At 43.8% G+C, this 27,657-nt stretch overlaps 1 protein-coding gene across 7 annotated transcripts in view; it reads right to left on the reverse strand.

The window, feature by feature from the left end:
* Window positions 1–23,523, reverse strand: part of reln (reelin) — a 98,932-nt gene extending 75,409 nt beyond the window's left edge. For all 7 annotated transcript variants that reach the window (XM_085778688.1, XM_085778687.1, XM_085778686.1 and 4 more), the window contains exons 1-2: window positions 22,984–23,523; window positions 2,850–2,957 (exon numbers count right to left, since the gene is read on the reverse strand). In XM_085778688.1, coding sequence (XP_085634814.1) covers window positions 2,850–2,957; window positions 22,984–23,236 — 361 coding nt within the window. In that variant the 5' untranslated portion in view covers window positions 23,237–23,523. The remainder of the gene's footprint in view (window positions 1–2,849; window positions 2,958–22,983) is intronic.
* Window positions 23,524–27,657: the final 4,134 nt, after the last annotated feature.

Raw genomic sequence — 27,657 nt, forward strand, 5'->3', positions numbered from 1 at the left:
CCAGAAGCCAAAAATACGGCACTCCACAGACTGCTCTGATTGCTGCTCCATCACACTCCAGCTAATTCGACAATGAGTGGGTGTTGAATTCTGACAAAGCAGTAAAAAAGTCGGTCTCTCACAGCTTCCCGTTTTTATTACAAATGTAGTTTGACGTGCATTGTTATTTAGAAGGAGTGGGAGCCAATAAAATGCTCACTTTTCTGTCTCCATTGTGGTGTCTGTTAGGTCGTCCACGTAAGTGCATGTGACAGAATGACAGGAAAAAAAGAAGACAACTAGTGATAGAGCATGTGTATTTACATGCAGCGTGGTCATGCACAATGTACATGCGCTGGTTTTATGAATTTTCCATAAAAAGAGTGGAGTGAAGAGTGGCACAGAAGGCCAAGAGGAATTGTCTCTTTAGAGGCAGGCGTGCAGTCATCCTGTCTGCTAGCTGCCACAGCTCCGACCACACCAACCACAAGACATCCCCATCACACAGTGTACAAACACCAACCTCTCTGGCTCCACAGGCCCCTGCCTTTATCTGTTTATTCCATTTCCTTTTCCTCCGTTTGAAACCACTCCTGAACGAACGTCCGTCTATCCATTTCTCTGTGTTAGTCTCTACAATCAATCCAACAAAAATAAAAACTCCACTGACATAACATTTTTTCCCCACTTTTTTTTTAACTTAACATTATCTTGTGATTTAAATCTTCAAAAACATTCAACTGTCTTAATTTACCACTGCTTCCCTCCCTGTGTGTGCAGTCATGTGGTGAGGTCTTCTTCTTCCATTTTGGAGTTTATGACGGTTCCCGCACTGATACATCTGTCAACCACATGTTCACCCACCCAGCCACCACATCAACAGCTGTACACAGCTGGGGTTAGTGTGTGTGCTCTTGAGTGAGAATGTGTATCTTAAATGAATTATATGTATGTGTGCATGCATTTTGTTACCCATGTGTATGCGTGTCCCCTATGTGGCTCCATTGAAGGGGATTAGAACCACACCCTATCTTAGATACTCTACAGTAAACATCAGGCTCATAAAACTCCCTCGTGGAGTTGCATGACCCTCTTGTCTGTCACAACAATAGACATCAAGTGGCGTCTCATTCTATTATTTTTCCACTGCATTATCTTCAAAGCATTTTGTCCTTATGCACAGCAATGTCACTGGGTTTCCATGAGCTCATTGATGGAGCTCCCTCGCTCTGGGAGCATCCCTCCCAAGGCCTTCCAGAGCTGCAGAGCCTTCGATCCCCATGTAACACCCTGCCACAGAGTGTGGTCTGCAGGCCAGTTAGGCTGCTTACAGAGAGTTCCTCATAAAAACCCCATCAACTTTAATAATTGTGCGGACAAATGAAGTAAAGGAAAAATCAAACTGTAATTTAGACAGCAGTCCCACATTGGACATCAGGAAGACGACTATGGTGGCAGTAATAAATCATTCCTCCGTAAACAACATCGAATGTGTGTGTGCTCATAGCAGCATGAAGTCAAGGCCCTGGGAGAGGATGCAGTAGAATCAGAGCAGAGAGGCAGAGATCTCTTCAGCTGAGTGACTGCGCTGTGAAACCTGGACAGCATCGCTGCTTAGCAGATTACACATACTGTAACGGAAGGCTTTGCAGACTTATTTAAACACACACCATGCGGAAACCCGCAGTTCCACAAGCTGCTGCCTATCAGTCTGTGCAGCCCTACCCTTAAAACTTTTCACATTAATGAGAATGAAGCAAAGGTGACGCAATCCTTGCTTGGATGCCTCCCCAGTAAACAGTGCTGCCAAGAGTGAAGAGCTGTTCTGACTGGGGTGAAGTCAGCGTCTGAAGAACAGTGGAGTTAGTCAGGATAAGTGAGCCCGCTGGGTTGCAGTTCTGGGCCAGTAGCCCCGTTCTCTGAGGAGTTCTTTATGGCTGGTCCATTGCCCCTAGAGAACCCCCACCCCTTCACACAGGGGCTCCATCCGCACACACTTCATCTGAGCCTAAAAATCCTTATTGTGTGTCCAAAAATGGGTTGCACTTATACTGACTTTAACTCAGTTGCATCCACTCTGCAATTACTTCATTTATACTGTAAAAACTGTTTTAAAACTTTACTAATTAATCTTATTAATTTATAGCACACTGTAAATTCATAGCCAGGAGTGAATTAAGATGCAGACAGTGCAAAGACTAAATGCTGATGATAAGAAAATTGGGATTTGACGACTCCAATCCCAGTATATCATATATCATGTGGGTCCGCAGATTTTACAGCAAACCAACAATAAAATGAAACACACCCTTATTTCCTTAACAGGAAAATACTGAGTTTAAAATATTAGATGAATAAAGTTTCACTTTTGTTATTTTAGGTACCGCCAAAACTGGACCACCTTTCCTGCAACTCAGCATTTGACCATCTGACCTGTTGAACATTAATATGTTCTTCATTGTTATCTCTGAAGCTGTTCCGAAGCCCGCTCCTTCCTTTCAGTTTTCAGTTTCTCTTCTCTCAAACATCAATGAAAACCCATATGGCTGAAAGTCATATGAAAACCCATATGGCTGAAAGTCATAGTCACATCATCCCGCTCCTCATCCATCACAGCCAGTCACAATGGGAATGGGGAAGTGGTCTGATAATCATTCTGGGAACGGATGTGGATCTCTGAGCTGTGCTGTGTTCACTGTTATACCCCATGGTCCCAGAACTGAGTTACTATTTAGAGCATCTAAGAGTTTGTTTGTTCTACAAGGCAAAACTAAGTTGAGCATCTAATGAGGAGCTTGTATTGGCACGGGGAGGCCAATGGTGAGTAAGCCACTCTAAACAGCCTACAGTGATATCTTGTGAATCCTTACCAAAGCCAAAAGCAGCTGGAGCAGGGATGGGAGCTGACTGGACTGGTGTAGAGGTGTAGAGGCCAGTCACCAGCAGACCGTCAAAGGATACACTGGTAGAGATGGTTACTGAGGAGAGAGAGACAAGGAAATGATTTAACATTAGTGTTATTCTAAAGTTGTGTGATGTAGCAATTACACAAACAACTGGTTCTGTCACATACTGTAGCATCCAAGACAAGATGAATTATTTCATAAATACATAAATCACCATTCTTTGTTTTTTATATTGATACCTCACAAGAGGAGTGGGAGAAAAATTAATGTGCCACTGATTAGGTGTCAGAGATTACAAGCACTAAGTCGTGTTCACACTTCATTTGCAGGCTGTGCAGATAATTAGTCAGTGTGATGTACATGCGTGTGGACAGGAAGTCTGGAACTGTATACACAGGACTGCAGAGAGATCCCCTAACATCGTGCTGCTAATGAGCACAGAGCTCAGGTGTTCACACATGGAAATGTAAAGTGACCATTAACTGGGAAGTCAGTGACACCAAATGCCCTGCAGCAGGAGAGGAGCGGGAAGTGCACAGATGTGCAGGCAGGTGTTAAAGCAAAAGCATCCATGCCTTATACACACACATGCACGCACGCGCGCGCACGCACGCACACACACACACACACACACACACACACACACACACACACACACACACACATACAGGGGCACAATTAAAGAGCCTGCTAAATGTGGGCCTGGGTCATGTTTAAAGTAGTTGAGCTACAAAAATAACAACATGATAACATCACCTTGCTTTCCACCTCACAGCCAGAGGCCCCAGAATGTAATCTAACTGATCTGGACAAATCACAGTGCTTTCATCAAAGCCCGTCTCTATTGACAACCATATTAGAAGAGAGTGATGAGCTAATTGGCTGTAACCCTGATAGCCTTGTTAAGCTTCTCTTCATCACAGGTCACCACAAACAGCAGAGGAAGAGGAAACTGCCAGTCTATTATCCAGCTGAACAGATCTACAGCTCAGTGTATCCAGCAGCAAGTTAACTATTGATCCACCCGGTAAACAAAGACCCTGAGTGACGGGACCACAGAGCCAGCTCCATCACCGGAGGAAAAGAGCTTAGCCACTGGACTGCTTCCAGCCAGACAGATCAGAGCACAGGGGAACGGTCTGCGGCTCAAAAGGAAAACACACTCTCAAAAACTACACATTTTACACATGGAGGAATAAAATGCTTTGCAGTTGGGAAATATGAAGGTATTGTTCTATCCTGACCCTGGAATCCCCCTGCTTTTGGGGGAAAACTAAATGGGAAAAGGAGGAGACACCCTTGGCGTTGGTGTGTTTTTAGTAACAACAGCAACATGGTCTTGAGGCGTTGATTCTTCTGGGCTTGGTGTGTTTCCGATGTGGGAATCTGGGCCGAGCAGACTCCTTAGTGGTGCAGTCTGTCTGTCTGTCTGTCTGTCTGTCTAAGGTCCTCAAATAAAGCGCCCGGCATTTCTGTGTGTCTGAAACTGTGTGTTCTGCATGTGGCTGCGTATATTGGACGTGCTACACCCTGTCTTAAGAGCCCAGCTCTCCTCCATATCAAAGCCTCAATAATTCATCCCACGACTCTCTTTATTGTCTCCAGATATTTCCTCCTCTACTCTACTGTCAGGGTTTATACAAAAAACCAGCTATGGCACTAATGCTGCATTTCACATGCGCTCTGCTCCATTACAGTATACAACAGTAAATTACATGCTTGTTAATCCTAATCTGCTCGCTGACATTGTTTACTCACGCTGTTCTGTCAGTTGCCCCTTGGAAATTTGCACATTTCCAAAATACAAAGTGGAATATAGTAAAATGCATCAACTACAGTTAAATTTAGTCTTCCATATCTGAAACAGAGTAACACCAATACAAGTCATTGAATAGCACACTCTTTACCCTCTACAGCTTCATCTTAATTGATAAACAATGAAAAAAGAAAGATATTTATTATCAACCACACAAAAGAGGGAGCTGTTTGCAGTCACTATTGGTCCATTCACAATATTCTGTAACTGAAACATAGACCTAGTTTCAGTATCATTAGAGAATTAAATACCAAAGATATTTTTCTTTTGTGAATGGCTCAAATAAAGACACTATGAGCAACAAGTAGCTAATTTCTCTGTACCCCTGTACTTACTTGTCAGCTGTGAGCACTATCAGATTCTATCAGCGTGTACGATGTGTGTAGGACAGCGTATTGTGAGAACGAGTTATTTTGCTTGGCAACAGAAGCATTATCATATTCACTCCATGTTGGTCAGTGCATCTCTTGCATCGCAATACCCACAGAATGCAGGGAAAAGGCCTTGTCATTCAAACAAGCAATTATCATGTTCATATTGTGTATACGTGTGCTCCTCTTTTGTGCTATTTTTTGCTCAGCAGAATACATTACCTACTCTACAAAGCCATTCCAGAGTGGTGAGACATGTTATCAGTGTTTACATTATGTTGTATTGATCCAAGGCCGTGGCATGATGCAGTATTTAATGGAGTAATGTACTGGGTTTAATGCATTAAGTTGCGCCGGGTTTCACCATCCTCAGTTCACACAATACGCTAATTTCTACATTTCCACTGACCTGCATCACCAAGGTTACACACACTCCATTACACACTCACACACACACACACACACACACACACACACACACACACACACACAAAAGATTTTTCTGCCTTCACCACGCTATTTCTTTCTTTATCCACAGCTCACCTTTCTTCCAGTCTCTCTCACACTCAGCCTCACTCCCATCTGAGAAATCATGGTTAAAAAAAGCTCTCTCCTGCACTTTCCCCATCTACTCCCTTCTCATGCATTTTCTGCTCCCTCGCAGCAGTGTACCCGCGCTCTGTTTGATGTGGAGGTTGGGAGTAGGGGGAGCGGAGAGGAGGCAAAGCTGGGGGCACAAGGTTACAATCGGGAAAAAAAAAAAAACAAGAGCAGGGTCGAAGAAGGATGGAGAGACAGGGAGTAGTGGAGTGGCCCACGGAGAGCCGCACTACCTGATCAATACAAATGCAAGATCTAAATTATTTAGACAGGCCTCTAACACCCCTCTCTCACTCGCTTGTGGAACGTATCAGACGCATGAGCCAATCAGATCAGATCAGATCAGATCCAATCACCTGTGGGGGTACTTCACACAAATACACACACATACACACACACACATCCAGATCTAAAGGAGGGGGCTGGCAGCCTTTGATGGTAGCCTTTAACATTCTTGTCCATACCTCATTTCTGAGTAGCGTTCACTTGGCCGAGGGGGATGAGGCGGGAGTGGGGGTGAACTTTAATACCAACACTCTCATCCAACACATTAGAAGGTTTTGTGTGTGACTATGTGTTTGTGTATGCAAACTGCACTTTGTGTGATTTGTTAATGGGTAAATAAACCAGGCGTTGGACTAGCACACTAAAGCTATGTAAAAAGAGCACTACAGGCTTTTCTTAGCAAATAGAATACACTCTATCTCTTCAATGAGTAACTATGAATGATATGCAGAATGGATGATGCAGAATATATGGTTTACAAATCAAGCACACATCTGCACAAACATTAAAATATACTTTAATTCTAGGGAAATATAACATATTTGTTTTAGATTACCAGGTTGGAGACAATTGATTGATTAGATGTTGGTAGGTCAAAACTCTGCAGGAAAAGTTGGGTGAAGTTCTTGTTGGATGAATGTGCATTGTTTTGCCAAAGCAATGTGGCATTGACAAACAAGGCCAATCAAAGACATGCAAACATCCCAACCTGGAGGATTACTTGTTACATGAATGCAGTATTTCCTTCCTTCAGTATTACCTTGCAATCCATGCAAAAAATAAGTAGTTACCACTGTGATAACTTCTAACAGTTGTAAAATCCTGTCTGTGGGTGTTATAAACAATTATGGGGTGGGGTGTGTGTAATAAACTTTAAGCACATTAATCTCTTACTCAAACTTGAGTTCCTGCAAGTGCACCTTTTGCAAAACACTCATTACGTTGCACACAAAACACTCATACCCGCATGCACACGCTCATACTTGAACACACCACAGAGCACATCCCTTGGCCCTAAGCCAGCATGTAATATTAATGATGCAATGTGGTATGCCTCATTACAGACACACAACCGTGCTCCTACTCAACTATTGATGGGCCGGGGGCTTTCTTCACTTCTCTCGATCCACCAGGAGGAATGTTAAGGCACAAGGTATGAGCATACCACACAGTGCAACAAAACACACGTTCTCAAAAACAATACTGACTTCGCTGTCAAGTCTATCAGAGCTCGAGCTGAAACACAGAATAGACACGCGCACAGTGAGGACTAATCGGTAATGGAAAATGAGTCTTTCGCGACAATCGGTTCTGCAGAAATAAGATCCAGAATAATTACCAGTAAATCGTAAAGTCTGTTTTCCATCTAGGATCATTCATGTGCAGATTATCGTGCCACTTGTTTTGTCCAACTCTGGGCTTACATTTGTTTAGTTAATATTTCAACTTGGATTTCCCCAGACTTCTTCTGCCCACCTGGCAATCAAGAGGAACAACAGGATTGCATTAGGCTCCAGGTATTACCTGAGTGCATCTTGAATGCTGTAAAAGCATCCTCAACATGGGACAAACAAGGCACTGGAATACGACAGTGAATAGATGTTTAAAATTTCATAAGATCCTAGAGTACATTTTAAACTAGTCCCACAGAGGTATGCTGATGCCCTTAGAAATGAATGCACCTATTGGTAGAAACTAAGAGAATCTGTTTCTTCTAGTTGTTTCTTTCAATATAGAGTGTGGGAGCCGCCATGATTGATAGATGGTTTTAGCCAATTCCTCAAACAAGAACCGATGAAAAACAGACCAAAGTGTTGCTCATGCTGGAAATTCTGAACTAATGTGAATGGCTCACTGTATGCTGGGTCAGTAATCATGTTAGGGACCTGAAAAATAGGGCCCAGTGACATCCTAAAAGGAATGGTAATGTCTCCTTATGGTGTAGCAAAGCATGGTGGTGGACTGCGGTTGGCAACCCTTGGTGGCATGAGCTCATTCTTAGAAAACAGCACGTTGAGGGATTAGGCTGGCGCTGGACAGGAAGTCTGTGAGCTCTGAGAGAAGACCTGATTTACGTCGCAGCTTGGGCCGCTTGCATATAAGTCCCTGTGTGGTTGGCATGGCCTGAACAGCTCCTTTCTGCTCTTTGTGTACAAATACACCCACCCGTTTTCACCACACCTACATTCGTAACCTTTGCTGTACTTACGCAAGTCTCAGAAAAACATTTAGAAAGTACCTAGGGCTGGAAAGACGTGACTACAAGCTATAAACTCAAAAAAGTAATTAGTGTAAAGCAAGAAGAAAGAGATGTGTGTAAACAGGCAGATTATCAATGAATTCCCCATTTTTTCCCCCCTAGTTGAACCAGGAGGATGGCCTTTTTGTTTCCAAATGGATGGAGGTTTTCCTGGCAACAACCTGGATAAAGATAACCGACCATCTGACCCATATCCCACTGGCAGACACACACGTGCCCCAGAGAGGACCAGGAAATGGAGGCCAGACCATGGGGAAGCTATAGTTCCATCTGTTTCCGTGGTCATGCCAGTGCCTCTTCACTCCGAGCTTCATGAAATGGTTCAAACCGTCAGTCACCTGAGCATGACACCATGAAGGATAGGTCACTGTTTCCTATGATAAGGACAGGAAGGGCTGGTCCTTTAGACTGACAGCAAGGTTGCAGAATCTGCAGACAAACTGAACCCCACAAGCATGGATGCATCTCGACAGTTTTAGAAGATGGTGTGGGAAGTGAGTTTCTGCACATATATGTGTCATGCGGTGTTCTAGTCAGGTCTAAGAGGCATCATTCCATTGCGTAACCTTCTGGCACGATCCTGGCCTGCTGGCACTGCCATCTGCTGCTGTGAAACACGAGATCACAGACAACCTATGAGCCACTGAGCTTCTACAGGTCTTAACTACAACATCTCCACGATGATTTGTAAATGTCTGAATGAAAGCAATTTATCTCCTTAGACCGATTTTCAGGTCCTTTCATGGTCACTGCCACAGATCATAACATGCAGCCTGTTCTTGTTCTTGGTCCAATTTGCCTTGTTGAGGTTCTCCTCTGTTTACCACAGAGGGGAGCTGAAGCCTTCCTGCCCGCCTAACTTGGCTTCACCCCTGCAACAGCCGTGGAGAAAAACAAGAGTGAAGAGGCAGCTCTATCACAACCATCCTGTTCCTCACACATAATCTGCTTCACAATCACACTTCATTGTGCTGCTTTTATAAGATGCAATGTATGCAAGTCTGTTTACATTCGTATGTGCCTGTGTGTCACATGCTTGAACACGAGGAAGCACAGGTGTTTAAGTTATTCCACAAAAACACGAGCCTCACAGCATCTATTCCTAAGCTCCTTAAGTCTCCAGAGTATAAGAATTGAAAGTTTCGTAAATCAGTGCTTTGGGGACACTTTCTGTCTTTTTGTTATGATTTTCAGGGTAGCATTATTTGCATATGATCTTCAAGTAATCTACAAATAATATCATTCTCCACACAATGCACTATATATGCTTTTCATTCTGAGTTACAAGGCAAAAGGTTGACATTTGACTGATAAAAAAGGACACGAGCCCTGCAGGAAGGCATATCCACTAATCAGCTAGGCAAAATCAGTTATGACAGAGCATTTCTTCATAGTTGATAACTGAACATTGCATGTTCAGAGGAAGCACACCACATTGTGACAACTCAAAGGCTATTCTCTTTACCTGAGATTGGCTTTGATAGGGAATCATCTTTGTGAGCTTTCAGCATTATTCATGGGCTCATTGTACGAAAGCCTCAAACAGCACGCGGAAAATCAGGTTTGATAAGCTACAGTTCTGTTATTTTGAATTCGTCTTCATCAGTGTTGAAGAAGACTCGGTAGAATGAGGGGTGACAAGGTAAGACAGCACAGTAGGTGTTAAGAGTAAAAGACAGATAATCAGAGAGCTGAAGGTGTGAGCAACAGCATCCTGTATAATAACATTAATAATATTATGGCATTTAATCTAAAAAACTTTCTGTATTAAAGGAATGTTACTCAGTGCAAGGCACATAAATTGGTGGTTACTGTGAAGGGTTATATTGTAACAGGGTTCAGAACACCATGATTTTTTCCCTCTGTCGCTTGGTGACTGCCAGGACTGGAGTGTGAGCTGTCCTTATGATCAACACCATGTGTTCTGCAGACAAAGAAACGGTTTCAGCCATCCAGGCCTGACAAGCATAGCATTGCCATCACTTATCAAAGCCAAGCTGATGCTAATACCCTATCAAAAAGCAAAGGTGTTTAACATGAGAACCATGACCCAGATAATATAAACGGTCTTCATGACAACTAACAAGGGTTACGGAGAAAAGTCGCCACAGCCTTCCTAAGGGAAAATCCTAGGAATGTAGGAAAACACTAAAACACCAGTCTGCCTCGAAACTGGGGTAAGTGCCAAACCACAGTTCCTTACACACAGCAGAGATGCACAACACAAAACCTCAGACACACAGTATAGCAGTAAAAATCTATGGCCAGGTCAATGACATAAAACACATCTATCCATATGTGAGGAGAAACCTCAACACACGCTAACTTAGTTGCACAGGAACACGACCTACAAACACAAACGGCCAACCAGTAAACCAGCTGTGCAAGTACACACAGACAAAATGCAGACATTGGACATAGACCAAAACTGTTGCATAACTCACTTTCCATCTCACCTGCTCTTTTGGTAGCTCCCCTCATACGGACCAGGAAGGGGGTAATGAGGGCCAAGTTGTCAGCCACAGCCTATATAACCTCATTGCCTGCTATGTCCCTCTCAGGGACACCAGGCTACTTAGCCTATGTGACCTCCATCTCCTTCCCCACAGCTGGTCTGTCCCCCACCTCCCAGGAACCCCCAATCGGCCCACAACAAACCGCTTCACAGCGGAGCAAGTCATGGCCGGAAGGCATCTGTCAAAACAAGGCCATGAAGACTTTGGACAAGGAAGAGCAGGGAGCTGTACAGACGTTCAGAGAGGGACAGATGCTCTTGTGACACCCTTTCTGTCCACTTTAACCTAACCTAACCAAACGCTCAATAACCACATCATTCTAACCTAAGAAAGCAGATATTTAAAGTGGCATGCAGAGAGGGGATCGGCATGCTTACTGCATAACAGACACTCATAACAGTGCAATTATTTAGGTACGCTCAACGCGCCTCTTACTTGGCCAAAACCAACATTAATTTGACCACTAGAGATCTGCAGCTCAGGCTATGATTTTAAAGCTTCCAAAGTCTCCCTGTACTGACGTTTTGGAAATTTGTCTTGTTGGCCATTATATAAAATATCACTAATTGGTTATTTGAAAGAATTTAGTAACCTGATGAAATGGCAGGTATACTGCACAGGAGAATACATTCTGAGCCTTTGTCTATCATTGTTTTAGTCTGGATGTAGGCTGTCATTGGTGATACACAACATACACTTCTGCACCCATTGTAAGAGATGAATGTACCAAATCTAATAAAAGTCAGTGTCTTGGAGCCACCAAGTCTATGTTTTATTAAAATGACTCACAGTGTTTCTATTGAATTATTTCCAACTGAGATGAAATAGCCCAACAAAGTAAAATATGAATATTTTCATATGAACTTTAAAAAATATTATATTATCAAAAGACAGTCACTCCGTTTGTTTTTCTTTCCTGTGAATAACCATCCCTGTGTTTTTCAACATTGCATATTATTCACGGCTCACTAAGGCTTATGAGATAAAAGGGAATAAGCAAGCAAGTTAGCACCAGGTGCACCTGCCCTCCTCTTAGCCATCCTCATGGGCTTACACTTCAAACTGCAGTTTTTATCAGAGTATCAACCTGGACTTTTGAGCAGTTCCAACCTGAAGAGCAAAAGACATGATGCTCGTTTTTGGTTGGACAGCAGTGTCAGTGTTTCAAAAAACACTTGCATATGCATTATTTTTCAGCTATTACTTAAACCGACTATATATGGAATATATATATATATATATATATATATATATATTAGGGCTGTCAAAGTTAACGCGTTAACGATTATTCTGCTACCAGTGCAGTCACATTGCAGACGTTTGTGTCGTTTACTTACCAATAATAAATATTATGCATAAGGTATTTTGTCTGGTCTCACTAAGATTTCTCAGACTAGTTTGTCATTTCCATAAATGTATTTGTTTTACAGTATCTCCCCACTAAGATACAAGTAATATTAGTATTTTAATCACGATTAATCACAGAGTAGTATTGCGATTGATCAAGTTAATGTTTTTAATTGTTTGAACAGCCCTATAAAAAACATGATCTGTTGAAAAAAATAAAGTTCCTCCATTATAGCCTGTGCATATTCTCATTTGTCCAGGTCATAGTATCTCAAAGGAGGTTAAATCGAAAGCAACTGGACTTAGTTATTTGTCTGGGAAGACGTTTCACCTCTCATCTAAGAGGCTTCATTGTTCAATGATGATCCAGTTGCTTTCGATTTAACCTCCTTTGAGTTCCTCCGTTATACATTAGTAATGCTGTTACTACAATATTCTGTTCATACTTTTAAAAATATGTTGCATGCAATTAGTCTGCTAATGAGCCCAGCTACCTGTGTCTGTATCATAATCACATCTGTACTCAGTTTGAATTCTTACTGTCCTAAAACATCTGGACACCTCTCCTTTTGCAAAACCTGACAGCTGCTCTGCCTGTTAGCATCTTATTTCCTTGCATATGTGCATACAGGATCACACATGCACAGGCTCAAGCTGTCCCAACCATGTTCTCCCATTCACAGGTATAAAAGCTCTAATATGAAAACTGGAACTACAAAGACGTTCACTTTACATCCTTGCGCTCAGCTGATTCTTCTGCAGCTTCTCTTCCACACACACACCTTCCCCTCTCACTCTAACTTTAAAGTGTAATATATAGTAGAAGACAGAAAAAGGTGAACACTAAAAATAAATCTGGTACAATGTAGAAGTAGCATTTTTCCTTCATTCAGAAAAGTGATACATTACATAATCATGAAACAAGTGTCAAAAGATTAGCTTGCTCAAATGACTTGCTATGGGTACAAAACAAATCAACTGATGTAATACAGTTCTCCTCTAAATTGAATAATTTTATGTTGAAAATATAAAATTGTAGAGAGATGTAGCTGAAATCCAACAGTACAACTGTTATTCAGCTGGTAAAATTGAATTCACTTCTCAGTTTAATGCAATCTGAGAGTTTGGCAAATTCTTTAAAGAACTCAAAGACGTCCTGGGAGCTGGACAGGAAGGCAGGATATTGTGCTTCACTATTTTGCTCTCCGCTCCCTGTGCTTTCTTGGCGTGAAAATTACAGATTATAGCCAACTAAGTGAAAAAGTACTGACATTAGTCAAAGTCTGACATGACTCCATGGCTTTTGGGTATAAATGTTTGGGTGGAAAGAGAGCAGCACAGTGGTGTGGCTGGGGCTGCATGGAGCAGAGGAGAAAGATTGATTTCTAATTAACAAGCTGGTTGCTGTAATGAAAGACTAGATGGTCTCTACTCATAGTGGATCAATGGGAAGCATTTCCCTTGACATCCAGTCTTAATCACAGCAGCTCAGCTTGGCAAGAATGCACTCATTGCCGTAATTAACACTGTCACGCTCCGTCCATCGCCCCTTTCTCATCCCATCTCTTCTCTGTCTTCACCTAGCTCAGACCTCTGCTTTCATTCCTTAGCACGACTCGCTCTACCACCCTGTCTCTGCTGCTGTCAAGACATAGTGACACCACAAATGTGTGGAGTCACTGACAAAGTTATCATATTTATGATGAGAGTGTTCTATATCAGGACAGCTCAATCATTTGGTATGTTTACAATCTGTAAGTGCTGCATTCATGTCTATCATATGGTATAATTTGATTGAAATGGCCCATGCTCATTCACAGGCCCAAGTTCACAGTCACATGCTTTTAAAAAAAAAAAAACCCATGTACTTGATAGGGGTAAACTAGTTACAGGTACTTCTGCATCATGTCTGTTCTCACTCTAGCTCTCAAACACCTTTATCTGGGTTTAGTTTAGGGTTAGCTGTATTTTAGCAATTTCACTAAGCGATTGAAAAGTATAACTATCATCTCCACCAGGGTCTATAGTAAAAACTGTGTGATTAAGAGCAACTCTGATTTCATACTTTTGGTCCCTGTGAAAAGAAACACTGACCAGGTGATTGATGTCATCCCAGCCTCACATTCATTTCTGAGGAATGATTAAAACTAAGGGCTGAATCAGTCATTAATGTCCTTTCCATCAGATGGACATGTCTCTACAGAGCAGAGTGAGCTGGAAAAGTGAAGTCTCACTTATTCTTCAGTCTAGACCTGTAGTGTTCTGAATTTCAGTGACTAGTCACCCGCTCCCTGAAAGGCAGTACAATCAAACCTAATCCACTGAGGTGTAAAATATACTGGTCCACTGGGTACTCTTTGGTTTATCTAACATGTTCACTGATGTCCCATTTCAAAGGGACAATAACTACTCATGATTTGTGAAAGGTAAAGGTAAGCTTGTATTTCCTTAAACTTTGCTGATAAAGGGAAGGAAGATAAATGTAGCTAATCTTTGTTGTCATCTGCTGAGAGAATATCTGTGGATAGTTTAATCCTGAGTCAGACCTCGCTGATGATACGGAGGGGGGTGGGGGTTGTATGAGGTTTGATATGTGGGATTTCACAACAGAGCATTAGTGGAATGAAATATTTTCAGGGGCCCTCTAAACACCAATCCCCTAAACCATGCTGCCACTTTGGGCAGGAATATGTTTGAGCTTGTGTGTGTGCACGGATGTGTAATCTGGCTTTGCCAGCCTGCTGTGTCTCTCTGGGCAGAGTGGGTCTGGTTGTTTGAAAGAAACTGATGCTGAATGGGGGTAGGGCTGGGGCTAATCCGCCTGTGCCACGCGTCGTGTGCCTAGCACCCAGCCAGTTGCACCATGCCGCCTCCTCTGTAGTGGGTCCATTGGAGCGCTACAAGGCCCCTCTGAATGCTATCAGCACAGACGACACACTGGCCCCCAAGCAGGGATTACTGTTCTCTCAATGAAGTCGCCAGAAGGAGGATCCAGCGCAAGAGGAGGAGAAGAAGGAGGAGGAGGTACACAATCCTCCAACAGGAGCTCCATTCTCTAAAAGGAAGAGGCCATCGGCAAAGCTGATACGCCAATCAGCGGTGGCTGGGAAACCACCCCATGAGAACAACATGTCCAGCGTGAAGGATAGGGAGCTGGGAAGATTTAAAAAGGATCCATCACTTTTCAAAATCCGGCTTAGAGCCACTTGGTACTCCTTAAGGACAATGAACACTGGCCCATTGTTATGAGGTAGATTGGGACGGGAGCATTAGCATGAGTTTGCATAGACAAACGGTGCTCTGAACGCACTATGAAAACCTGGTGTTTGAGCTTTCTGAGAAGTAAAAAAAACAAAAAACAAAACTATGTTTACAACCTGTTTGTGAGTTAAAAGTAGACATCAAAGAAGCAGAGGTAAAGGGAAGGGGGGGAACTAATTATTTAAATAGATGGTGGAGGGGTGCCTCTCTTGTGTTTTCTATTAGAACACCGAGGCAGGAAATACAGTGTGGTTGAGATTCATCCTCACCCTGAGGGTCTAGTGTGTGGTGTGGGCTTGTTGAGCTGGTGTTCTGTTTCCCACTATGGTTTACCATAGACAGTGATATATTTACAGCGATTGAAATACACGTTCTTCATCGTACTGAGTCTTCAGTCACACCAGAAATGAGAGCAAGTAACCAAGAGGAACACAACCAAACGTTTTGTGCTTCAGGCATGGAAACACTCACAATGTCACAATCACTTGGGTAGTTTACATGTTGCCAAAGTTGTGTTCGAAGAGGAGTCTGTTCCTGTTTGTGCTGTCGGAAACTTAAACCTCCAGACAGCTGCAAGGGAACACAAGGGAAACACAACAAGCGTGCACTTACTAGGACAGCGGGAGTATAGCATCTGCACACCCAAGCTTGTATTATCAACAGAGAAGCACTCCAAATCAGGCAAACCCCCAACAGGCAGGCACACACTCCAACGTCCTGAAAATACTTACGCCCACTTGTCTGCCCACTTATGAAAGTTACTGAAAACAAAACTCACATTTGCTTGTTAAGAGCTTTCTTGTTTTGGCTGGAAAACGAACCCGTTGAGGAAATTGAAAATAAAAAATGTAAGAGCTCCTTGCCGCTTGCCCAGATAAGACTGGCACAGGCACACACTTCTGCCTGGCGTTGACCCAGTGGCTGCCTCCATTTTTAGCTCTTTCTACCACACCTGGCACCATGCTGCCATCATCCTGGCAAAGGCTAACAATGTCACTGTTATCTGAGGCGATTCGCCGTGCTCCGATGCAGTAAATCAATTTTTCATAAATGTAGCATATAGGTGGCATGTGGCCCATCTCGACTGTCACAGCTTCAAATTCTCCACAGCTGCTGGAGCTCAATGATTCTTTACGAGAAATTACAAAGGTAGAGACAGAAAATCAGTCCGTCACTGTCAGCTTGTTGTGGCGTCATTACATCGTCATAGATTTGTACAGTATGGTAATATAGAGCATGTTCCTGTGAAAACACCTTGACCCACTCATTTAGCACCTGACAGGAGGAAAATACCAACCTCCTGTTCGTGTTATCATGTCACATCCTGGTGTAACATTGTCACAAAGGACTGGAATAGCCTGCTGATCAGGACGTTTGTGTTTAGCCAGTGGAACATCTGACCTGTCTCTGTGTCATGATGGATCACCCACTAAGAACTGAGTGCTGCGTGCATGGCCAAGCGTGCATGTGTGACAAAGGGAAGATTCCCAATGAATACCCATTCTCATTTCTCGCCCATCTGCTCCCTCATATATAGGAAACTGGCATATCTCAGTGAATACAAAGCTCTTTAAATGGTTCATCATTCAATGTCCACAGAGACAGAACATCCAAACACACCCAGCAAGCCCATACAAACACTAATACACTTGACACACTTCTCTCTACACAGTGAAGTGACCTATTCAGACAAAGCAGCAGGAGGCAGAGGGTCTGAAGAGCTGGAAAGCTAATGAAAGCATGGCTTCGGACCACTTGTAAGTGCTAGCTCTATCCGCGTGTTGCTTTTCCTTTGCTCACAAGAGAGTCCTATTAAACCATTAGCCCCGATCCCCTCTACTCTGTCCTCACTCTTGCCTCATTTACAGTGCCTCTGCTCCCCTAAACTGGAGGTCTGCACGAAAACTAGGCCAGTCTTTTGATGGTTCACTGACCAATGCTTGCTGCACCGTAAGAAATACCTAAAGAGTTTTCCTGGTCTTTTTAAATATATAAATGTAAAACAGAAGATCAGAGATGAACAGAGAAGTAAGGACTGGTAGACTGCTAGACAGGAGGAGCAGGGACACCGACCAAATCTAATCACTCCGCAGCAACAGAGCTCCGAGCAATGCAGCACTGACAAGAAGCGGTCGGAGGTCAGAATGCAGACCCTCAGAGGTTAAGTGCTGCAGGAGGTGATGATGACATCCAACGGGCTGCTTAGGTCACAGCAGACTGATGCCATTTTGGCATTCAATCTAAAGACAAAGATGTGCTGTGAGCGCCTCCTGTGAAAGGCTTAAAGATGGGCCCTCTGTTTCCATGACGTCTTGGTGCGGCTTTACTGATATGACCTGATGTAGGATAAAATAATATCTGCTTTACTACCGAGGCCTCGTGTCTGTGACCTTCACTTTAACATGGCTGACTTGTTGTTGTACAGGCATCAGTCAACAGCACACTCGCAGAAAAGAAGTCCCCCCAACCACGACAAGTAATCAACTTCACAGATAGATAATGGCCTTCCTCCCATTGCAAGGCACAGTGAGTTGTTTCTGGTGGTTGGGAGGAGAGCTGCTTACTGTAAGTAATTCACAATGTCTAATCTGATAGGTTATCATAGGAAGAGCTGATGGCATTTTGTGGGGATGAATTTATCTCAAAGTTCCCATTAAGAATGTCATTTAGTGGCGACGTTCAAATCTCCTTGAAATGTTGATTGTTTCTCAGGCCTCTTCAATCATTTGCACATGAAAAGGTCCATGAAACGGGGACTGCAGTAGAGACCATTGACAGATTAGCAATGGCCATTTCAGCCCTGCACTGTCAACTACTTCTCCAAGGCGCTCTCTTATTTTACCCTGTCACTTTCCCTTGCACCACTGTTTCGCCTCCTGTTTTCCATTGTTGCAGTGTGGTAGAGACACACACTGAATATTGTTTGGTTTTCAGTAGTTAGTAGTAGGAACAATGGATATAGTGAGAGAGAGAGAGAGAGAGAGAAAGAGAAAGAAAGATAGCGAGAGAGAGAGAGAGAGAGAGAGAGAGAGAGAGAGAGCTACCAACCTGAACCTGCATGCCTCAGCAAGGACTTGTGTGAGTGGCTCATTCAGCGCTTGACACTGACACCAGTAACCCTGCACACGGAAACTCACAAAAACTCCACACTACATGCAAATGTAAATCCTGACTGCACAAGCACAAACTCAAGTTCTTCCCTCTTAAAACAACTGACAAATTGACACCAGACAAAACAATGTTATGCTGTCCAAATATGTGTACAGTGCTTGAAACCACTGGTATGACAAACACAACTGTAGCTTGTATCTATCGTGCCTATTTCGCAGTTGATTGAAATTGAAAGGGGGGAAAAATGGTACAAATTCCTTGACATACAAAGACACTCAATCAATCTCACTGGCCCCATTTCTGCTCCTGCACCTCCATTTCTGCAGCTATTCTCCACTGACTTGCAGAGGACACCGCACTGCTGTTCCTTTCCCTCACCGATCTTTTCCATTGTGCTTTCTAATCTGGCTGCATGACACAGTAGAATGATGTCCCCCTCTTCTCATGATTTAAATCCAATGTGCTCTACTGGAAAGGCCATGTTTTCTGATACTAAAACAGTCTGCTTAGAGGAATTTCGCCTCTTCCTCTTCTCCCGCTGCTGTGTCACCGTCCTGTCTTGAGCGCTGCTGTTCATCAGCGAAATGAGCACAGCGAAGCAGGGAGACAAGAAACAACAGGGATGGAAAAACAACACTTTCTGATTAACTGTGTTTAGAGACAGGGCTCTGGGTTATGTATTGTGATTTTGCCTCCTATAAACATGTGGTTGCTGTATGGAGAACATCTTGCATTCCCACAGCAGTGTTAAAAGAGGTCAGACACAAAATGAAAGAAAAACGCTTAGACATTACTGAACTAAAGAACTGCTTCCTGAGTGTAGCAAAAGCGGTTCAAAAGGGTCATTTGATTATTTAGAGGACAGGCTCAAATCCCAGAGTGACCTTACTTCTTTCTGCTTCTCTCTCTCTGAAAGATAAGGCTATATGTGGGCAGTATGCGAGTGTGTGCGAGTGACACTTGGTTTCCATTTGTCTAGTACAAGGATTGACCCGAGAGCTTGAATGCAAGCGCACAAAACTCCACAAATCTTTTCATTTCTCCTCTTTCCGTTTCCCAGCAGTTCAGAGTGCCTCTACAGTATTTCTGTTTTCATTTTGTCTACCATGACCCTGCCAATACACCCACCCTCTCAAACATTTCACGCAGAGAGTAACACAACCTCTCTTGGTCATTTCATTCTGATAGCTAAACGCAGGAATCTTGTCTCACATACAGTACACACACACACACAAAGTATGCTGGCTGCCTACACATGGTCTTATCACTCTAAAGCAACAGAAGCGAGAGGCGGTGAGGTCAGATCAGAAACCCAATTACATACGACAAATTGGCCACACAGAGTCTTACTCTTGCTAAACACTGAATGCTGAGGTGGTTCTTTGAGGTGCTCACCTCCTGTCTCTTTCATAGGGGTCATCTGTCTTTTATTTTTCTTACTTTCCCTCTTTCCACCGGCAACCTCTCTCTCCTTTGCACTCTTTCTTCAGTTTGCTTTTCTACAGCCCTTCAACCGCACGGCCAGCATCTCTAATGCCTTCCGCCCACCATTTCCACATGCAGCTCTTTCAGTGGTTAGATCACAAATTGCTTTTAGAAGATTAAACCAAATGTAATCCAGAACTAAGGCCTAGAGAGCACATAAAATCAATGAGGAATAAACAATTGACCAAAGCATATGAAAGAAGTATGCTGAAATACAAAAGTTCCTGTGCAGAAATAAACAGAAAATGTTCACAAAAACACTTCCCTAGCCCCTTTTCTACACATCACCAGAAGATGGTATTTAACAGTTTTTGTGTATCGTTCAGTTTTCAGTAGAGCAGGCAGACACATGTGCACCCTTAATCCCAGTCTGTATATCTCGCACACAATTCCTGTCACAATGAAGCAGGCAGCAGCCGTGGTGAGAACATGTAAAGCCAGGAACACACCGCCACGACGCTTCCCGACGCGTCCCGACGCGTCCCGACGCCGACGGCTTTGGCCGACGAGTCTGCCGCCTCTCGTCGGGAGAAAGGAAAAAGTGAAACACACTGCCCCGACTGCCGACCAGAGCGATTGAGTGGCGATATACTCCCCCATAGAAATACAGACCAATTCACTTTTCATTCAAACAAACTAATGCCACTGCCACAGTTGTTAGATTTCATCAATGAGACCAACATAATCTCCCAAAAACAATTTAACCAGCCACGTGTTAACAGCGCTAAAGCCAAAATTAAAACAGTTTTTAGCAGCTTACTGCTGTGGCTCGGTTGCCGCGAATTGGCGATAGCCGATGCTAATTTCCGTTAGCCCGTCTATGGTGTTTTACATTACACGTTAGCATTAAGCTAGCGGGCTTTATATGCTTAGTTGTGAGCTGTGTGTGTTTTGAACGTTGTTTCAAACTATGTGGGTTTGATTGAACATCTTTGATGTTTAAATATATATTGCCGCTTAATATATTGCTTTACTCCTCTTTTTATTTTGTATACCATGGACAGGCTAGGCTAGGACACCGTTTGTTTACTGTGGTCACTTCCGTCCCTCCCACACACCGTGCTGATTCGCTTAGAGCACCGCCAATCAGAATCGCCATAGCTAGCACACAGCCAATCAGAGTACCCGACAAGTCTACTCTCCCGACGGCCGATGAGTCCCGACTGAGCATGTTCAATCGGCCCCGACGAGACCCGACAAGACCCGACTCCCCGACGGAGAGGAACACACCAAACAGACGAGCTCCCGACGCCGTCCGACGAGGCCCGACGCCCGACGGTCGGGCCGGTGTGTCCCTGGCTTTAAGGTTTGAGAGGATGAGACAGAGGTGGGGGGAGACGGCAGAAACCGGGATTACTCCTGATTGCACAACTAAGGACACAACCAGCCATGTATCACTTGCTGACTTCCCATTTATCCGCCCATCCCCAAGCAAACTCAGTCAAAACCCCAGAAATTTAACAATGAGCTATCATCATGTGCCAAAACATGGGATGGAGAAAAAAAAAAGTGAGCAGCTTGGAACCCTGTCATTTTTTTTTTTTTTTCGTGCAAGCCCCGCTGCTGGTATCTTATCAGCTCAATCCTCTCATCGTCATTTAAATCTCCCCCTACTCCATCCGATCCCAGCCGTGGCCCTATTTAAATCTCTCCCTCCTCCCAGTCCACCACATTTCTAATGCTAATTATTTAAACCTCTTCGTGCACTCTATCCCTCCCATCCACCAGCTAGTTATTCAAATCTCTCCCCACCCGCTCTCCCTACAAGCCCAGCCCCAGTTAAAAGGTGCTTGACTGAAGGGTTGATCTAGGCTGTTGTTTTCAGGCAGAGGATAATATTGCTTCTTCCAGACTCCTCTCCTTTCCTGCCCTGTTTTCCCTGGCCTTCTCATATCCATTATTTTTTCTTTCTATATACAATTACACCACTGCTCATACCCTTTTTGAAATCAAGAGGTTTATTTTCTCTGATAATGGAATACAGTTGTTAAAGTAAGAACAGAGTAATAAATCAACTGTTTGCCATATCAAATTAGACAGATTCAACAGAGACCGGGCTGGGAAAAGATATGGGCAAAATGTATGTACACAAGATATGTGTGTATTTAGAAAGCTAGATATAACCTGTAATATACATAAAATGTGTATACATCCAACTCATAGGACAGGATAGCTGCATGGGAATGTGACCTTATTCGGTCTGCGGTGGCCTGTGTGGGTCACTGTCCTCAGTGTTAAGTGAGTGGCAAGAGTGAGTGACACTGTTTGGGAGGTCAGAGTGGATCTTTTTTCCAGGACCAGGTGCCAGGACATCAGTGTGGGAAAGGAAACATTAATCTATGTCTCCTCTTATACTCTAGGTTTCCTGATTACTTAATCTTTATTTCTATCAGTCAGAGAATTCTCTTTCTATGGCGCTCTGTCCATTCGCACTTGCAGTTTTCGCACTCTCACTCTCATTCAGTTGGAGGGATCTCACTGTTAGTCCTGTGGAGAAGCCACCTACACATGGAGCATCAGGAGCACAGCTCAGTAAAACACCAAAGCCGCTCATAGCACTGAACAGGAGTCCCACTCAGCATCACTACTTATAACAGTTACATAAATGCTGGTTTCCAACAACAGCCACCCCACACAAACCGCACACTCCGATATGCACACACTATAGCAGCACATCATGTGTGAAGCAAAGCACCTGCAAGAAAATGGATCCAATCACATGTGCTTGTTTAATTTAGGTGTGCATTTAATATCTTGAATGTAATGTATCCCCTGCATATTTTTTAAAAATTGCATGATTTAGCAATATGTGTTCGTTTGGAAAATATATACAATTTCAAAGTGAAAGTCTTTCGCAAAAGAAAAGCAGTTTTAAAACACAAGTTGTGTTCTCTCCGCCAAATTTACACTCACATCATCTGAAAACACTTGTTTTGTGTTATTCTTCACTGATAAACGAACTGGTGAAACAATAGACACCATTCTCTTCAGCATGCAGTGAAAAAGAAAGAAAAGGAAAAGTGGACACCGTAGGGGGTGTGCTCACCTTGATACTCCTGTCCAGGGGTGTAGGCAGTGGGGCTGCCCGTAATTTGGAGGGTGAGTAGCACCTCTCCCCCACCTTCTGCCACCCCGGCTCCCTCCAGCTCCCCATGGTGGGTGCACAGGAAGAAGAAGGGGTTGAAGCGGGGGTAGAAGCTCGCGGGGGGCGCCCCGAAATCCATGCTGCTGCTCCCCAAGACTAGGGCCAGCAGGGCACAGCCTAAGGCACCCCCGAAAGAGGCCTGCACCATGGCCATCTGCCCTCACCAGGCGAGGGGCTGGGGAGTGGAGGTGGGTGAAGAGGTGAGGAGAGAGATGAGTGGGAGCAAAGGAAGGCACAGGTAGAGTCCCAGAGGAGAGGACAGCTCTTGGAGTCCACGGATGAGTCGAAAGTCCAAAAGTGCGTGCCTGTGTCTGTGTGTGTTTGTATGTGTGAGATTAATGTGTGCGAGTGTGTGGGCTTGGTTGTGAGAGAGAACTGTGGAGCTCTGTTCTTCTGCTTCTCTCCCTGTCCTACCTTCACTCTCGGGGAGTTCAGAGCTTCGCCTGTGCTGTCCTGCTCCGGCGTTTAAATACCTCACCCCCTCCCTCTGTTTCCCTCTCTCCTCCCACCCTCCCTCCCTCCTTCCCTCCCTCCCTCCCTCCCTCTCTGTGTCTCTCTTTCGCTCTAACACCAGCTCCACACGTGCTGTATGCACTCTATGAGACGGCCTCCCTCCTCTCTCTCATCCAGCTCTTCTCTCCCTTTTCTCTCTCTGCCAGTCTATCACTCTGTCTTTTTCCTTAATCTCTTTCTCCACCTCTCCTCTCTCCTCCTCTTTATCTCTCACTAAACCACTGTGTTACTCCACATTGCACCCTTGTATCCCTCTCATGAGACCATGGCTGTCTTATCTCTATGCATCTGTTAGTTTCTTCATCCCTAACCAGCCCTCTGACAGATCCCTTTCACTCTCCTCTCTTTCCTTTGTCTTTTTGCCCATCCACCAGACTGTCTCCTCCTCTCCCACCCACTATCACACCTCCTTTCTCCCTCCCTCTTCCGCTCTCTTCACCTCCCTCTCCTTCCCTGTTTCTGCTTCTCTCTCTATGCCTCTTCCCCTCCCCTCTTTCGATCTCCCTCTCCCTCTTTTTCCAACCCTGTGCCGCTCAGTCTCTCCTCTTGTCTTCAGCAGCACTCAGATTTGTTTTTCTTCTTCACTACTGTTGCTTTTTTCATGGCTTTTCCATCAGAATCTCCTTTTCCACAGGATTCTCCAACTTTTTTTCCCTTGTCAGAGTCCCCCCCCCTCCTCCGCCCTGCCCCTGTGCGCCACCTCTCTGCTCCAGATTAACCCACCACTACACTGAAGACACCAGCAGTAATGCTGCTTTCTACCCCCACCCCCCACCTCACCCTATGCTCACCAAATGATGGATAAGTGTTTCTCTAACACTCGCACATTCCCTCTTTCATCATCTACTTTTTCATTCAACAATAAATACGAAAAGCACACGCACACACAAATCTTCAGCCCTCACACTTTTCAGCTACACACTCCCTCCACGTCTCTCTCTTTTTCTGCTCATCCATTTCTTACTGTGTGTAAGTGATACACTACCACCCCCCCTCGATTATTCTCTCAGCAGACCTTGAGGATATAAAAAGATTAATTTTCCAAGTGCATCACAAATACACAAATGTTCCCAGTGGCTATACAATACCTTCCATGGTACAAGGCCAAAAAGAAACACAGATTAAATAAATTATTACTCTTTAGGAGGGGGGCCTCAAAGAACTTGCTGTTAACACCATCGAGTGTCTCTTCTGGTCTTTCTCTTTAGCTGCCTGCTGGGTTTGTGTGGTTAAGTGCCTATTACAGACATAAACACTCCTAAGCCAGCAAGCTGCACACACACTGTCAGTCGCTTCACGTCCAAACAGCCTGACTGACCCACAGCAGGACAGCGCAGCCAGGCCGGCATGGCCAGATGCTTTCACAGTCTAAACCCCGGAACGCACATACACACAAGCAGATACACACACACACACAAACAAAACGTGTGTGTGCGCGCTATTATTTACAACTAAATGCAGTGCATTCACTGTATCTCATCTCATTTCTTGCGTGTCCTCGCTTTGATGTGAGGAAAGATTTATATTTGGCTCAAGTGAAGTCCTTCACCTGCCAGGCCAGCTGCTGCTCCCAGGCCAGCTCTAGTCAGCATGTTTATCCACACAGAAATACAAACGTCCAAGAGAGGCTGGACAAAAAGAAAAATATTATGCAACTTTAAAGGGGAACTGCTCTCCCTTTGGCGAGTTCTGTGTCTATCTATGTTGGCCAGTCTGATCAGTAGTTACTGACAAATAAAGAGACACACAACATTACAATACATTTACTGAAGGTCTGGTTTGAAGAAAAGAAATGAACTCAATTCTGTACTCTGTCAGCTTAGAAACAAAACTCTGTGTGTGCTCTCCTCATCATCTTTACACAAGTGGAGAATCTTTCACAATTCATTCTCCACTGAGAACACTTTATGTCTGATGAAATCCATTTTCATCCATGGCAACTATACAGCAACAACTTTCTCCTAAAATCTTAAAGAACCAAGTCATCACAGTTGCTCAAGCAATTCCTTTTCCTCATAGAGGCTATAGTAACACCATGACCAGACCCCTGCAGTTTCTGTTGCCAGTGGGATAACAAAACATCACAAAGCAATGTAGAAAGCGTGACAGGGGCTTCACAAGGAACAGGTGTGTTATAATGGTCGGTGTTTGCGTTAGGGTGCCAGTTGACCATGTCCAGCATGTGCATTACAGAGGTGTGAGAACAGCAGTGAAAAAGAAAGTAGAGTAAGAAGCAGTGTATGGTGGTCCAACTGAAGGCACTAACTTTTCAGAAACAGAGTGTGTCCTCCCTAGCTGCTCTATGAGGTCAGCCAAGTGGACCAGACTGCTGAGACTGGAGTGTGAGGTCAGAGGTTATCTCAGCCCTCCTCTGCTGTTCCTCTCAACCAGTTCACAGCCACCCTTCAGCCCCTCATTGCCTTAATTAAGTACTTTTAATTAATCTAACTGCATTAACTCACCGGTGAGACTTCTTAAAGAGCTTAAGTCCTTATGTGAAGCTTCGATAGCCTTCCACTCTGTAAATGTTGCCATACTGTGGTTACAGCCTCGAGTCCTCACTGAAGAAATATACCTCTTAACTTTCAGGTCTTGACTGAATTCTGCGTTAAACTTGTGTCTTTTACATAAGTTGATAATCTCAGCAAGAAGTTCCTTATCAGCCCAATAAAGGCCATGCTGCCCCAAGAAAAACCTTTGTGATCTGCATCCTTGTGACATCCCTCTGACTCTGCCACGACTGTACCTGGGAGGTCACTGGGAACAGGGAGCCCAGGCCATGCTTACTCAAAGCTCCAGAAGGTCTTTGGTTCCCGTCACAGTGTCAACGAAGATGTTCCGATACCATCTTTCCTTCTGTGATAACCAGTCTGATACGTGAACATCTCAGGTGTAAATCTTCAAATACAACAACTCTTGTTGTCCTGATGCTAGTGCCACCCCTCAAAATTAAAGCCATACATGTTCTCTTTTACTGATGGGACTTTTCAGTACAATGTAGCCAAATTGCTGTCATTTTGCTAATGGCTAACATTACACTTTCTACTGGAAATCAAGTCTTCCTCACTATACTACTGTACAGCAGCAGTTCCTGTTGACTTCTTGAATAGCCAAATGTGGTGATTTATGTACATAGCCCATTATAGACTATAGTTAAATAGTTATCTCACAGACTATACACCACTGAATGAGACCAACATTTATCTCCTAAAAAGAATTTAACCAGCCGGCGGTAAACCTCTAAAAACCTGCGGGTAAGTTAATGGGCTCATTTTCTCCCACAGGATGATGACGCAGGTTAGCCGGCCAACCATCTCGGCACCGCGGCTGCTGCCTCTGTGATGGTCAAGGTCACTGCTCCGCAGGTGGAGCTTCACTGCTCCGCAAACAGCGGAGCAAATTTCCAAACAGGCGTCATTTGGATAACCTAACCACATATTGGGGATATAAACAGTTACTTACTCGCATGAAAAAATATTAAAACTTAATGAAGTGATGTATTAACAGTGGGAATTAAAATAACTTCTCGAGATAATCTAGCAAAGCTACTCATCAACCGTCTTTGAATTCAGTAGCAATCTTCTTCATTTGTTGTCAATTCAGCTACTCGCCAACACTGCCCCCTACTGGTGAGGAGGGCGGGCCATTTGTGAATCACCGGCTGTTTGTTTGTGGATCTGTGTGGATCTCGACAAGAACGTCTCAGAAATACGTCATTGAGGAAAGACATGCGTGTGTGTGAAATGCTGAATCACACTTCACAAAACAGAATTTTCAGTTTTACAAATGACTTTTTTGTTTTTACAAATGGAAAATTATATATTTACAAATGTACAATATATTTACAAATACACATGTTTTTGTAAAAACCAAAATACAAGTTACAAATTAGAAATTTGTATTTGTGGTTAGCAAAACACATGTGCAAACCAAGGAATATTTGTAGATTACCCTGTGTGTTTACAGGTATTAATGAGACAAATATAAGCCCATATACCTTAACCAGCAGACTTTTGGCTGGGCACAAAGAGTTGCTGCTGAAACATAGACAGGTCAGGATGA

Source organism: Trachurus japonicus, chromosome 6, assembly GCF_045865225.1.
Source record: "Trachurus japonicus isolate A0001 chromosome 6, Traja_1.0".
Lineage (NCBI taxonomy): Eukaryota > Metazoa > Chordata > Actinopteri > Carangiformes > Carangidae > Trachurus > Trachurus japonicus.